Source organism: Phodopus roborovskii, unplaced genomic scaffold (genome assembly GCF_943737965.1).
Source record: "Phodopus roborovskii unplaced genomic scaffold, PHOROB, whole genome shotgun sequence".
Lineage (NCBI taxonomy): Eukaryota > Metazoa > Chordata > Mammalia > Rodentia > Cricetidae > Phodopus > Phodopus roborovskii.
The window spans coordinates 4,036,711-4,053,417 of record NW_026126417.1 but is presented as its reverse complement, the minus strand read 5'-3'; the positions used below and the strand labels follow the sequence as shown (position 1 = coordinate 4,053,417).

Here is a 16,707-nt window from a genome sequence, read left to right as displayed (position 1 = left end):
AAGAAAGTCATAACTAATTTAAAAAATATATAACTATAATAATTATGTACAATATATACAGGCAATAAATATACCAACAAGGACTAATCCATTATCTATCCTATCTTGGTGAATCCAAAAGGTTGTACCTAATTCGCTCTCTATCCTAACTTGCATTACCAACCCAAAAATTATCTTTTTAATCTCTAAACCTTGTGCATTTTATACTGCTCCAGTGACTTCCTTTTCTGAATCTAGTAACAAGGAAAACTCTAATGATAAAGTATTCAACTCCATCAAAGATACAAGATGAAAATAATATTACCTCAGTAAGCAAGAAGTATAAGCAAGCAAATTCCAAAGAAAATGAGAAATGACAGAAACAGCTGGCTGCCTTACCCAAGGTTCCTCTCCAATGTTGGAGCACCCATCTTCATATCTGACAGACTTTCTGTGAAGCAGGATATTCTGAAGGGCTGTCTTACCTTGTCTTGGCAAAATTTGGCAGCCCTATCTTTTGTGTACTGTTTGTCCAATTTGGATAGCATACTGTCAACAGTTGAGGCAAGAGAATTTTCTTATCCATTTTTTTTTTTTTTGTCACAAAGAAGTAAACTCCATATGGAGTATCTTTGATGTCCATCATCTTCTCTGAAGTAGATTTGTGCTGCTAGGAGCAGACATGTCTCATTGTCATAAAAAAAAAAGATCTATGTCATTAAAAACATTTTGAATGCCAAATCCTGCAGATCTCTAAAATGATTGAAGATGACTTGTCCATCTAAACTATATTTCTGTTTGACCTTGAAAGCATACTAATATGACTACAAGTTCAATTGTAATAGCTGACTAATTGCTAGCCTGTATTTCCTTATTATCCTAAAGAGTTGCTAATAATACCTTTCAAGGGCTAAAATAGTCCATTATATTGTTAAATGAGTTGCATAGGTATAATACATTGAACAAGATTAGAAATGTATGTATAGTATGTTCTAACAAAAAATAATCTCAACTTTGTATCAATATACAAAAAAATCAAACCAATGTAAAATATTTAAATCTAGTAGTTGCTTATTTTTTTTGCTTAAAAGTAGATTCAATAATCTACCTTCTTATCCTATTTCTATATCCCCCTTTTTCTTTTCAGAGTAAATTCAATAATCTACTCATATCCTAGCATATCTATATCCCCCTTTTTATTTTCAAAACAAGAGTTCTGAATCTAATATCCTTTGTTCAGCCTTTTGCCTGACCATTACCAATAACAACCTGTAATCAACCCACCTAAACAATGACAAATATCCATAACCTATTGAATGACCAAAAACCACCCACCCCACCTCTTTGGAATGTGGGTGTCATATTCTTAAATTACTTCCTGCTGGCTAGAGGTGATGGCATTTTTAGGAAATCCTGAAAAGAAAATTTTGAGTTAATTGTCAAGTCCTGGAAGAGGTAGCTGTATAATTTGTTACTCAGTCTCTGCATAATGGAAAAGTACAGGGCTTGTCTCAACTCCTGGTTAAAGTAGTTGGTGGAGCTTGGGTCATCTCATCTAGCCACCTTGAGAATGTCATGAACAGTTTGTAGTCTACAACTTATTACTTATGTCACCTCAGAGACTTAGTTGTTTATTCTACCTTACACTCAAAACTGACCAAGAACAAGGCAAGAATCAAAAACAGAAAAGAATACAAAATACAACTCCAAGGAGTTTTTGTTTTCCTTTTTTATTTAAATTAGAAACGGTCTTATTTTATATATCAATCCCAGTTATCTCTCCCTCCAATTTTCCTGTGCCCCCCACTAACTCCCATCCCATCCCACTTCTACTCTGTAGAAAGGGTGAGGTCTTCTATGTGGGATCATCAAAATCTGTCACAGCATTTGGGACGGGGCATATCACCCCCTGCCCCCATGTCTCTAGGCTGAGAGAGTATCTGTCTATGGGGAATGGGTTCCTTATGTCCATTCACACACTAGGTATAAATGTTATTCCATTACCAGGGGCTAACTGACACCAACATGCAAGGGGCATGCTCCCATCCTATGCTGGTTTCCAAGCTGTCAGTCTGGGGTCCATGAGCTCCTCTTTGTTCAGGTCAACTGTTTCTATGGGTTTCCCCAGCATGATCTTGACCCTTTTTCTCATCACTCCTCTCTCACCACAACTGGATTCCAGGAATTGGCGGCTATAATAGGCCAGGGAACTTGATGTAAGACCTTGGCTAGATCTGCCAAGTTGAGGAGATGGAGGACGGGTCATGGAGACTCACTGAACTAGACCCTGGAGAAGAATGTATACGATAGGGCCGGGTAAAGAAGTTTGATGTGATGTGTCTACTTAGAAATATTAAAGTGAAAGATGACAGCTTATAATATGCATTTTAAAAAACTTTGATGAAACATGGATATTTTCTAACACAAAATAAAGAAGATATCTATTCATCATTATTAGGAGTAAGAATTTTTAATGACAGGTAAATAATTAGTATCTTAGTGAGTTTATAAATAGCTTTAAAAATAATAATAAACTGACAATCTTGAAGTAAAAATAAAAAACTTGGGTTGTAAATGTAGTATAGTTGCTACAGATTTGTGTAGACTAACTGAAACAATATAAAGCTTTATTTGATTAAATCTTCCTTGTCTGAACATACAAGAGCATTTTTATGAACACGATAACACTCATTAATTATGCACAACAGTGATGCCATTCTAAAAATTTCTCATGCAAGATACATTATTTTCAAATTCAGATGTCACTACATTATTTATGAAATATTTCTAAAAGCTAATAATGTTTTAAAAACTCTCTTTATTGCTGCCTTCATCTCTTTGTTCCTAAATGTGTAGACAACTGGATTTAGAAAAGGAGTGAAAACTGCATCAAAAAAATCAAGAAATTTGTCTATCTGGGAGTCAGGTTGTGGCCATGTATAAACAAACAGCATGTGGCCAAAGAATAAAAACACCACAGTGATGTGAGCAGAGAGAGGGCTTTGGATTGAACATAGACTTTTGAGGGAGGAATTAATGAGACCGGTGTCCAAGGGGATAGTCTGATCATCAATATGGTACATAAACTCTAAGGACAAAAAAAAATGTAGTTACCTCAGTTACATAGGATAAAAGTGCATACATGAACAGAAAATCTTCATCACACAACAACATTATCTCCATTTCTAAAACATAGAAACTTCTATCCTCCAATATTGTTACTATTCTTCCCTTACATACTTTTGTTATAATAGGAAAAAATCAATGTTTACCATTCCATCTTTCCCAAAATATAAACCAGGCCCTTTGGAGAATATTGTAGATAAAAATAGCCCTACTTTTGTTAGCATGGACACTAACTATAGCTCTAGGAGGAAGTGACCAAGTAGTGCTGCAGAAATCTAGGACTGTCTGAGATGCTGAAATTACATGGCCAGGAGAATTATCCTATAGGAATATTTCTATTTTCCCATGGTAGTCAAGTATAGAAGCTGTTAATGGGGAACATACATTTGTAAATCCCTATGAGGAGACATTTTGCTATTTAGAAATATTTTGTTTTTTATTATTATTTTATTTAATTTTATATAACAAAGTCAAATTAAATGAAAACAAACATTTATACACAATATTTGGGAATTTGGGCGTTGTTCTTTCCAAACTACTTCCTTCCTGCTGGTAAGGGGCGCTGTCATGGGGGATTCGAAGAAGATTCAGATATCCTGGCTGTAGTCTGTAGGGCTGTTTTGTCCAGCTATTTTGAATGTAGGATCACCTGGTACTCTGTTTCAGTCGGTCTGGCGTGATCAAACCACATTAGTCTGGAAGGAATCCACATCTTTTCATTTTCTGTGGAAACAAAAATAGAAATCATTTTCCCCAGTAACTTGTCCTTGAACTTAAATTTTGGAGTCAAAGCATTTTTTTTAATTTAATTTATTATTTTACATGTCAACCCCAGTTCATTCTCCCTCCCTTCCTTCCTCCCTCCCTCCCCCCAGCCCTTCCTTCCTCCTTCCCTCCCTTTTACCCTCTCTGCCCTCTCACATGCACTCTAAACACCCTCCCCACCCATCCCCCCTACAGAAAGTATTAACAGAACACAGATGTCAGCCCAGGCTACTATATCCAGCAAAACTCTCAATCACTATGGATGGAGAAAACACAATATTTAATGACAAAACCGGATTTTCCAAATATGTATCTACAAATCCAGCCCTACAGAAAGTATTGGAAGGAAAACTCCAACACAAGGAAGGTAACTACACCCACAAAAAATGTAGGCAACAGATACTCTAACTACACCAGAAACCAAGGGTAAAGCAGAACAACTATATTCACAATACCAAGGCCAACTACAAACCTAAAACAAACAAGCATCAACAATCAATGGTCCTTACTTACCCTCAACATTAATGGTCTTAACTCACCTAATATTGAACAAGAATGAGGAAACAACATACCCGAACTTATGGGACACCTTGAAAGCAGTGCTAACAGGGAAGGAAGTTCATTCCACTAAGTGCCCTTATAAAGAAAACAGAGGATAGTCACATAAGAGAATTAACAGTGCAACTGAAAAACCTCAGAACAGAGAGAAGCAAACTCACCCCATAGGAGTAGACAACAGGAAATAATCAACTTGAGGGCTAAAATCAACAAAATAGAATCCAGGAAAACAACACAAAAAATCAATGCAACAAAGAGTTGGTTTTTTGAGAAAATCAACAAGATGGACAAACCTTTATCCAAACTAATGAAAAAGCAGAGAGAGAACATGCAAATTAACAAAATCAGAAACAAAAAGGGGAACATAACAATGGACACAGAGGATATCCAGACAATTTTCAGGTCATACTTTGAAAATCTTTACTCCACAAAAATTGAAAATTCAAAGGAAATTGACAAATTTCTGGATAACATCACTTACCAAAATTAAATCAAGAACAGACAGACAAAATATTAGACCTATAACCCACAATGAAATAGAAGCAGTCATTGAAAGTCTTCAAACCAAAAAAAGTCCAGGGCCAGATGGATTCAGTGCAGAATTCTACCAGACATTTAAGGAATAACTAATACCACTCACTACTCCTCAAACTATTCCACAAAATAGAAACAGAAGGTTCATTGCCAAATTCTTTTTATGAGGCCACAATAACCTTGGTACCCAAGCCTCACAAAGACACAACTAACAAAGAAAACTACAGACCAATATCCCTGAGGAAAATCGATGCAAAAATACTCAATAAAATACTGGCAAACCGAATTCAAGAATACATCAGAGAAATCATCCACTATGACCAAGTAGGCTTCATCCCTGTATTGCAGATATGGATTAACATATGAAAATCTATCAACATGATCCACCATATAAACAAACTGAAAAAGAAAAACCATATTATCTACCTAGATGCTGAAAAAGCCTTCGACAAAATTCAATACCCTTTCATGATAAATGTCTTGGAGAAGTCAAGGATAACAGGAACATACCTAAACATAATAAGAGCAATATAGAGCAAACTACCTGCCAACATCAAACTGAATGGAGAGAAACTTAAGCCAATTCCTCTAAAATCAGGAACAAGACAAGGCTGCCCTCTCTCTCCATATCTCTTCAATATCATACTAGAAGTTTTAGCTAATGCTATAAGACAACAAAAGGAGATCAAGGGGATCCAAATTGGAAAGGAAGAAGTAAAACTGTCTCTATTCGCAGATGATATGATAGTTTACATAAGCGACCCAATAAACTCTACCAGGGAACTCCTACAGCTGATAAACACCTTCAGCAAACTAGCAGGATACAAGATAAACTCAAAAAAATCACTAGCCCTCCTTTTTTCAGATGACAAAGAGACAGAAAAAGAAATCAGAGAAACATCACCTTTACAATAGCCACAAGCAACATAAAGTATCTTGGTGTAACGCTTACCAAACAAGTAAAAGACCAGTATAATAAGAACATTGTGGCTCTAAAGAAAGAAATTAAAGAAGATACCAGAAAATGGAAAGATCCCCCATGCTCTTGGATAGGTAGGATAAACATAGTAAACATCGCAATCTTGCCAAAAGCAATCTACAGATTCAATGCAATCCCCATTAAAATCCCACCGCAATTTTTCACTGACCTTGATAGGATAATAATCAACTTTATATGGAAAAGCAAAAGACCCAAGATAGCAAAAACAACACTATACAATAAAAGAACTTCAGGAGGCATCACCATTCCTGACTTTAAGCTCTACTACAGAGCTATAGTTCTGAAAACAACTTGCTATTGGCACAAAAATAAACAGGTAGACCAATGGAATCGAATTGAAAATTTTGATATTAACCCATACACCTATGAACACCTGAATTTTGACAAAACAGCTAAAATTATACAATGGGGCGAGAATAGCATCTTCAACAAATGGTGCTGGCACAATTGTATGAGAGTGTGAAGACTGCAGATAGATCCAAGTCTGTGGCTATGCACAAAACTCAAGTCCAAATGGATCAAAGACCTCAACATCAATCCAGCCACATTGAACCTCTTAGAAGAGAAAGTAGGAGGTATCCTTGAACAAATTGGTATAGGGGACTGCTTCCTGAACATAACTCCAGGGGCACAGACACTGAGAGCAACAATTAATAAATGGGACCTCTTCAAGCATAGAAGCTTCTGTAAGGCAAAGGACACAGTGGACAAGACCAAACGGCAGCCCACAGACTGGGAAAAGATTTTCACCAATCCTATATCCGACAAAGGGCTGATCTCCAAAATATACAAACAACTCAAGAAACTAGTCAACAAAACACCAAATAACCCTATTAAAATTGGGGTACAGAACTGAAGAAAGAATCCTCAATAGAGAAAATCAAAAAGGCTGAAAGACACTTAAGAAAGTGCTCAACATCCCTAGCTATCAGGGAAATGCAAATCAAAACAACTTTGAGATACCATCTTATTCCTGCCAGAATGGCTAAAGTTAGAAACACCAATGACAACTCATGCTGGAGAGGATATGAAGAAAGGACAACACTCCTCCACTGCCGGTGGGAGTGCAAACTCGTACAGTCATTTTGGAGATCAGTATGGTGGTTCCTCAGGAAATTTGGAATTATTTTACCACAGGACCCAGCAATCCCCTTCTTAGGCATATACCCCAATGACCCACATCCATGCAACAAAGACATCTGTGCAACTATGTTCATAGCAGCACTATTTGTAATAGCAAGAACCTGGAAGCAACCTAGATGCCCCTCAATTGAAGAATGGATAAAGAAGATGTGGCACATCTACACAATGGAATACTAATCTGCAGAAAAAAATAATGGAATTTTGAAATTTGCAGGCAAGTGGATGGCACTTAAAGAAACCATCCTGAATGAGGTAACCCAGTCACAAAAAGAGGAACATAGTACGTACTCACTCATATATGGATTTTAGACCTAGAGCAAAGGATCATCGGCCTATAATTCAAACCACCAGAGGAACTAGGGTAGAACATGTATTCTAAGAGATTCATATAAAATCCCTCACAGAACCGGGAAGGGACAAGTCCCCCAGAGTAGAGGGGAAGTGGGGGGGGGGCAATGAATAGAGAGAGAAGTAGGAGAAAATGAGGAGGAGAGGAAAACATGTGCAACTAGGAAGATTGAGTCTGGATAGGAATAGAAGACAGAACAGAGAGAGAGAGAGAGAGAGAGAGAGAGAGAGAGAGAGAGAGAGAGAGAGAGAATGAATAAAAGATGGAGCCAATATTGGTTTGAAGATAAAATTGAACACAAAGAAAGTCTAGAGAACTACAAGACTACCAATGATATGAGTGACCCAAAAAACTCCACCAGGGAACTCAAACATGTGATAAACACCTTCATCAAAGTGGGAGGATACAAGATTTACTCAAAAAATAAATCAGTTGCCCTACTATATACAGATGTCAAAGGGGCTGAGAAATAAATCAGGGAAACATTACCTTTTAAAATAGCTTTATTTTATGTTTTTAAAGAAAGAAATTAAAGAAAATACCAGAAAATGGAAAGATTTCCCATGTTCTTGGATAGGTAGGATCAACATAGTTAAAATGGCAACCTTGCCAAAAGCATTCTACGGATTCAATGCAATCGCCAGCACAATTCTTCATAGACCTTGAAAGGACAATACTCAACTTATTATAGAAAAACAAAAGACCCAGGATAGCCAAAACATCTGTACAATAAAGGAACTTCTGGAGGCAACCTATATTATACAGGTAATGTCCTGAAAAGCTTGGTATTGGTACAAAACATAGACAGATATACCAATGGAATTGAATATAAAATCCTAATATTAACCCACACACCTACGAACACCTGATTTTTGACAAAGAAGCTAAAATTATACAAATGAACGAGGAAAGCATCTTCAACAAATGGTGCTGGCATAACTGGATGCTGGCATGTAGACTTCAGATACATCTATATTGATCACCATGCACAAAACTGAAGTCAAATGGATCAAACACTTCAACATAAATCCAGCCACACTGAACCTCTTAGAAGAGAAGGTAGGAGGTACCCTTGAACAGGGGACCACTTCCTGAACACAACACTAGTAGCACAGACACTGAGATTGACATTTAATAAATGGGACCTCCTGAAACTATGAGTCTTCTGTGCGGCAAAGGACACAGTCAACAAGACAAAATGGCAGCCCACAGAATTGGAAAATATCTTCACCATACCATACCATAATACATGAAGCTATTATAAGCACTAGGGAAATGTCCAGAGACCTACAAGGATGACTCCAACTAACAACCTAAGCAATAGTATAGAGGCTATCTTAAATGCCCTTCCCTAATAATTAGATTGATAACTACCTTATATGTCATCCTAGAGCCCTCATCCAGTTGCTGATGGAAGCAAAAGCAGACACCAACAGGCAAACACTGAGCCAAACTCCTGGAATCCAGTTGCAGAGAGGGAGAAGTGATGAGCAAAGGGGTCAAGACCAGGCTGCAGAAACCCACAGAGACAGCTGACTTGAACAAGGGGGAGTTCATGAACCCCAGACTGATAGCTTGGAAACCACCATTGGACCAACTCAGACCCTCTGAACATGGGTCTTCATTAGAAGGCCTGGGCAGTCTATAGGACCTCTGACAGTGGAACCAGGATGTATTCCTAGTGAAGGAATGGACTTTAGGAGCCCATTCCCATGGCATAGAAGAATACTCTCTTAGCCTAGAGACATGGGGAAAGGTCCTAGGCCCTATCCCAAATGACTTGACAGATTTAATGATACCTCATGAATGGCCTCATCTTCCCTGGTGAATGGATGGGGGTGTCAGTGAGGGCATCAGAGGATGGGATGGAGCGGGAACTGGAATCGATATGTAAAATAAGAAAAATAAATAAATAAAATTTTAAAAAATACACATTAAAAGAAAATAGTTTCTTTTCACATATAATATATCATGAATATAGTTTTCCTCTTTCTACTCCTCCCATTTTCTCCCCTCCCCACCCCCACCTGGATCTACTCCCTTTCTATCTCTCATTAGAAAATAATAAGTTACTAAATGATAACAACAAAACATACCAGAACAAAATATAATGATATAGATGTGCCACATCATTAACCATTCTTCAATTGAGGGGCATCTAGGTTGCTTCCAGGTTCTTGCTATTACAAATAGTGCTGCTATGAACATAGTTGAACACATGTCTTTGTTGCATGGATGTGGATCATTTGGGTATATGCCTAAGAAGGGGATTGCCAGGTCCTGTGGTACACTAATTCCCATTTTCCTGAGGAACCACCATACTGATCTCCAAAATGGCTGTATGAGTTTGCACTCCCACCAGCAGTGGAGGAGTGTTCTATTTCTCCACATCCTCTCCAACATGAATCATCATTGGTGTTTCTAATTTTAGCCATTCTGGCAGGAATAAGATGGAATACTACTCTGCAGAAAAAAAATAATGGTATCTTGAAATTCGCAGGCAAGTGGATGGCACTTGAAGAAACCATCCTGAATGAGGTAACCCAGTCACAAAAAGAGGAACACAGTATGTACCCACTCATATATGGATTTTTAGACCTAGATCAAAGGATCACCAGCCTATAATTCACACCACCAGAGGAACTAGGGTAGAAGATGTATTTTGAGAGATTCATATAAAGTCCCTCACAGAACCGGGAAGGGACAAGTCCCCCAGAGCTCAGGGGAAGCAAATGGAGAGAGAAGTAGGAGAAAACGAGGGGGAGGAAAGGAAGACATGTGCGACCAGGAAGATTGAGCCTGGTTAGTAATAGAAGACAGGAAAGAGAGAGAAAGAACATAAAAGAGGGAGCCAATATTGGTTTGAAGATAAAATTCACAAACAAAGGTCTAGAGAACTACAAGACTGCTGCCAACTAAAAATTTGAGCTTCTGTGGAAAGGCTACCACAAATGCCCTTCCCAGAGAGTGAGATCAACAACTAACTTCTCCATGGAGCCCTCAACTAATGCCTGATGGAAACAGGAGCAAACACTGATACATAAACATTGAGTCAAAGTAGAACCCAGATGCAGATGGGGAGGACAAGATCAGGCAGCAGAAACACACAGAGACAGCTTACCTGAACAAGGAGGAGCTAATGTGCCACCAGACTGATAGCTGGGAAGCCAGCATGGGTCTGACTCAGCCCCCCCTGAATATGGGTCTCAGCCAGAAGGACTGAGCAGTCTAAGGGACTCAGACAGTGGAGCCAGGATGTATCCCTAGTGCACAAAAGGACTTTGCGAACACATCTCCCATGGAGGAATAACTGCCTTAATCTAGAGACAGGAGAGAAGCCCTAGTCCCTACTTCACAGGACCTGTCAGATCTACATGACCCCAACTGGATGGCAATCCCCTACATATGGAATTGGGGTAAGGGGATGGGAGGGGAGGGTGTTTAGAGTGCATGTGAGAGGGCAGAGAGGGTAAAAGGGAGGGAAGAAGGGAGGGAGGGAAGGAGGAAGAGGGAACTGGGATCGACATGTAAAATAATAAATTAAATTTTAAAAAAAAATGCTTTGACTCCAAAATTTAAGTTGAAGGACAAGTTACTGGGGAAAATGATTTCTATTTTTGTTTCCATGGAAAATTAAAAGCTGTGGATTCCTTTCAGACTAATATGGTTTGATCAAGCCAGACCACCTGAAACAGAGTACCAAGTGATCCTACATTCAAAACAGCTGGACAAAGCAGCCTTACAGACTCCAGCCAGGATTTCTGCATCTTCTTCAAATACCCCATGACAGCGCCCCTTACCAGCAGGAAGTAGTTTGTAAAGAACAATGCCCAAATTCCCAAATATTGTCTATAATTTTTTGTTTTCATTTAAATGGACTTGATTATATAAAATAAATAAATAAATAAAAAAGAAAAAAGATTTAAAATATATATAATGATATAAAACAAAAACTATCACATCCATGTTGGACAAGTAAACCAACAAACGAAAAAGTACCCCAAGAGAAGACACAAGAATCAAAGACCCACTCATTTACACACTCAGGATTCTCTTAGAAATGCTAAACTGAAAGCTATCATATGTCTGTAGAAGACCTGCTGCGACTCATATAGATTCTCTGCCTGTTGCTTCACTCTCTGAAAGTGCATATGGATATTGCTTAGTTGATTCAGATGGCCTTGCTTTCCTGGTGTCCTCCAAGGGAATGGATTTGATAGACGCTTCCAGTTTAGACTCTCTCTCAGCATCATGTCTGAGTGTAGCTCTCTGTAGCTATTCTAGTCTACACAGGAGGAAGCCTATATGATTATGGCTTAAGAAAGCACAGATCTATGAGTATAGCAGAATATCATTAGGAGTCATTTTACTGTTACTTTTTTTTAAATTGTCCAGCAGTATGTAGTCTTAACCAACATCTCTGGAATATCTAGTATTTGGTTATACCAGGAATGGATTCCTATTTGTAGAGTGGTCAAAGCATATATGGGAATAGTAAACTAATTTCTGATTTGAATTAAATCCCACTATATACTAGCATATGGTTTTGTAGGCATGGCAAAATGTAAGTCAAAGGTTTTGTGGCTTAGACTGTGATAAAAACATACTTTAAAAAGCTATACTCAAAAAAAAAAGCTATACTCTACCAAATTGAAAAACCTAAAAGAAATGAATATGTTTCTTTATATATAACACCTAATAAATTTGAATCTAAATCTAAATATAATTACCAAATAATAGGGGAACACCAAGGGAAACATCTAATGTCAAGAAGGGGTTGCATCTAGTTAAGTCATTGACTAAAGGGGCTGCATGAAAACACCCAACCATCTCACATGATTAACAAAGTTGTTTATATTCTCTACACACTTATGGTAAAGCCCTATTGATGAAGACAACATTCCCATATCTTACTGACACAAAAGAGTAGAATTGGTGCCTGACTAGAACCTTCAGCCAACTGAATAGTATTTGTGATACTTGGAGGTACTCTGCACAGTACCAAAAAGAGAAAGGTAACCAACAACCTAGCTATAAACCCTTCAATCTTCAAAGATGACCTGTCTTCATGATATTCTGGTGGACTAGTGGCACAAGTTGTTATAGGAGTAACCAACCACTATGTCCGGATTTAAGACCTACTCCCTGAGGTAAAATGCATGCCTGAGACTGCTCTCATTACCAAGAAATCTGACACTAAATAGGTCATGGGCCTAGGGAAAAATCAAATACTATTGTTCTGCTAAAGGAACATAGCAATAAAATGACTTCTAAAGGCATTCTGCTATATTCATAGGTAAGCGTCTTGCTGAACCTTCATCAGAGAAGCTTCTTCTTATAGAAGACAGGAACTAACACAGAGATCATGTGGAGGTATCTTGCTTGTACAAATAAACCGTCTGAAGAGCAGAGAATGGAGCTTGCCACTAGTTATGCATAGAAGTCTGGAGGTCTATATAGACAGATAGGAAGTGAGATGGCTGTGCAGAAACAGTAAGTGAGGGGGCTGACATTTATATGTACCAGCAAGATGCTTAATTAATTGAATTTATATGTTTTTTAAAATGCCTAAACTTCCAAATTTAAGACTAAGAACAGGTTACTGGGGAAAAGAATTTCTGTTTTTCTTTCCACAGAAATGAAAAGCTGTGGATTCCTTCCAGACTAACATGGTTTGATCAAGCAAGACCCCCTAAAGCCGTGTACCAGGTGATTCAACATCCAAAACAGCTTAGAAAAGGCAGCTAGGATTTTTACATCTTCTTAGGGTCCCCAAGACAGCACCCCCTACCAACAGGAAGAAGTTTGGAAAAAATGATGCCCAAATTCCCAAATATTGTTTATAAATGTTTGTTTCATTTATATGGAGTTTGTTATAAATGGTTAATAACCACGACCAATCTCTTTAAATGTAAAAGTAGGATTATGATTACTTTGTTTTGGAATGGATTTTCATTTATTGATACAATTTAAGGTCAATTTTTTGATAACTCCTCTTGTTTAGGTATTGTGTCTATATAGCTCATTTAAAAATGTATAATTTAGTACAGATTTTAGATTGTTACCTATAATAGTCAAAACTTTAGTTAGGTTTTACCTATAATAGTCAAAACTTATAGTTAAGCTAGTTAAGATTTCTAAATATACAGATATATATTTGAGATATATAAATATTCTTCAACCCTTTCAAAGACCTACAGAATATGGCATTTAAAATGGTTTAGGGTTTTTCTTAACAGTGAGGCACAAATGCTCCTGGAAACACCACCTGCATCAGAAAGGAAGATGAACATCAAAGAAACTCATTATGGAGTGTACTTCCAATATGTCAAGACTAGTCATTTAAGCAGGATACTGCTCTTATCTGAACTGTTTGACTTTATGCTATATAAACTGGATATACAGGACCCACAGAAAAGTGACTGCTAATCCAAGATGGACAATGTTACAGGGTTCCTGCTTCATGGAAGAATCTGCCAGACAGTCTGAAGGACAGATAAAGGTAACTGACAAACTGCCAATACAGGTAGACAGTTTAAAGTTTCCTGCTTTGCTGAAGAGTCTGCCAGACACACTATGGCTAATAGGCAGAAGATGGAACATTACAGAAAAACTTTAGGTGACTGACCAGGCAGTAAGGTGTCTCTGTCATGGCTAGAGTTTATATATTATCCTTCTGTGGTCTTTGATGGAGTTGAAGCCAGGTAGTTATGGTTAAAGTTTTCTTTAGTTAGGATTAAAGATAAGTTATAAGACTTTAGGACATAAAGATAGATTAGATAGTAGAATATTTTATTTAATTCTTGATAATGTTAATGAACTATATATTGTAATTATAGTTCTTGCTTAATAACTCTTTTGTCATATGTAATTTTTCTATGTTAAAGTTAAAACCCTTCTTTTTATTTTAGACAGAAAATAGGAGATGATGGAAGATGTCATTCTGTAAATATGTTTCTCTTATTGGTTAATGAATAAAGCACTGTTGGCAAGAGAGGTGGAACTAGGAGACAAGAAGGATTCTGGGAGATGTAATAGAGACGATTCAAGATGTAGTGGCTTTAGAAGAAGGTCTGGACCCTCTCTCCAGTAAGATAAGACCACAGGGAAACACTTATATTAACAATAATTGGTTACTATTTAAGACGGAGCTAGCTAATAAGGAACACTAGTAACTGGCCAACAGCTTTATATCTAATACAGCATCTCTGTGTGTGACACAGCTCTGGGAGCAGGCTGGTGGGAAAACTTCTCATAACACAGTTGTTTGAGAATTAAGAAGAGTTAATAAAATGTTTGAGTTCTGCATGTTTTATAGAAATGCCTTCTTTCTCTTCTAGGAAAGAGGCACCCATTATTCAGTGGAAACAAAACAGACTGACACAACAGGTGGTGATTATCTGAATGTACTCAAAGGATTTCTAACACAAAACTCTTTAGGGGGGCTGGCTGTTAGGAACTTCCAGTCCTCAGTTAAGAATTTTAAATCACAAGCAGGCCATCTCTATTGATTTTTGAAAACCCAGGAGCTGACAAAACCCTTTTCTGATTGCTATCTTCATCTCTCCATTCCTGAATGTATAGATAACTGGATTTAGAAAAGGAGTCAAAACTGCATCAAATATAGCTAGAAATTTATCTACATGTGTTGAAGGAGCAGGCCACACATAGAAAAAAATCAATGGACCAAAAAATAAAACTACAACCATGATATGAGCCAATAGAGTAGAAAGGGCCTTGGATGAACATCCTAAGGAGTGCTTCTGGACAGTGATAAGAAGGAAGACATAGGAGATGATGAGTAAAAAGAATGCAACCAAGGAAATAACCCCACTATTGGCAGTTACCATGAACTCAAGTTTGTAAGTATCTGTGCATGCAAGTTTGAGAAGTCGTGGTATGTCACAGTAAAAGCTGTCCAATATGTTAGGACCACAAAAGGGCAAGTTTATAACAAAAGCTAACTGAGCTGATGAATGAATGAGGCCAACGATCCACGCAGCCACTAATATTAACAAGCACATGCGTGGGCTCATGATGGTCAGATAGTGGAGAGGTTTGCATATGGCCACATACCTGTCAAAGGCCATGGCTATGAGCAACACCATCTCAGTGCCCCCAACAGCATGACTAAAAAAGATCTGACTGATACAGCCTCCAAAAGAGATGACTTTATGCTTTCTAAAAAGATCATATATCATTTTGGGTGCTGCAATGGAACAAAATATAAGATCAATAACAGAGAGATTTGCCAGTAGAAAATACATGGGAGAATGTAAGCAGGGGTCAGAAGTGACAGTGACAACTATAATGAAGTTTCCTGTCAAACTGAACACATAGAACAAACAGAAAAAGAAAGAAAGAAAAATCTGGACCTCCCAGGAATTTGAGAGCCCCAGTAGCACAAATTCAGACACTGTAGAATTGTTTGCTCTCATCATGGACATAAATCAGGGGTTCACTTCATTGTTACCTGAAGGGAAAAAAGGAGACTATTCAGATTAATAGTGTATGCATAATCACTGTGAAAATGTATATTAACCATGGATGGCAAATATTACCTGAGAATTTCACAAAAATTGAATTGATTCTGTTGGCCACTACTGCTCTCATTACAAATGGCAATCAAAGCATTACTGAAAAGAAGAGTTCCTGCAGAGATCTCTAACACATGAAATTGTAAGAAATCCCATCGACTGGTATAGATGTCACACCTGATCAAACACAAAAGTAAGAGCTTGCTGAGTTAGTATATTCAGTGTTAATCACCCTGTCACTGAAGTCAGAACAACTGATCACATCTACCTCATACACAGGATAGAGAATGGCATTATGCAAAGGAGACTCTGATTTTGTTGCTCAAGCCAGAAATCATCTCTCTGTATTATAATTGAAAAGATATCATTCATTATTTAACATTCAAATTCAATAGAACCTCATCTGTCACATCCTACACATGACCAACTCATATGTTCAATTATTTTATATATGATACTCTGTCTTAATAATACTGGTTGATTTTTTAAAAAAAATAAAGATTTTTGAGTGAATTAATGATGTGGTTGAGAGAATTTATATCTATGAATTGATTCATTGTGTACCAGGAAACATTTTATATGTTAGTAAGTAGAGATAAAAGCAAAATGGATTTGTAAAATATTTAATTTCCAAGATTTATATTTTTACACATATAAATATACAATTAAAAATAGACATTTAAATTAAGAGACCAAATCTCAAATGATGGTTTCAC

At 37.4% G+C, this 16,707-nt stretch overlaps 1 protein-coding gene across 1 annotated transcript; it reads right to left on the bottom strand.

The window, feature by feature from the left end:
• Positions 1-2,753: 2,753 nt before the first annotated feature.
• Positions 2,754-15,895, bottom strand: LOC127221730 (olfactory receptor 4F3/4F16/4F29). The gene is made up of 2 exons (XM_051183740.1): positions 15,167-15,895; positions 2,754-2,963 (listed from the first exon to the last, which is right to left on the bottom strand). The coding sequence occupies exons 1-2, from the start codon at positions 15,893-15,895 to the stop codon at positions 2,754-2,756; spliced, it is 939 nt and encodes a 312-aa protein (XP_051039697.1).
• Positions 15,896-16,707: the final 812 nt, after the last annotated feature.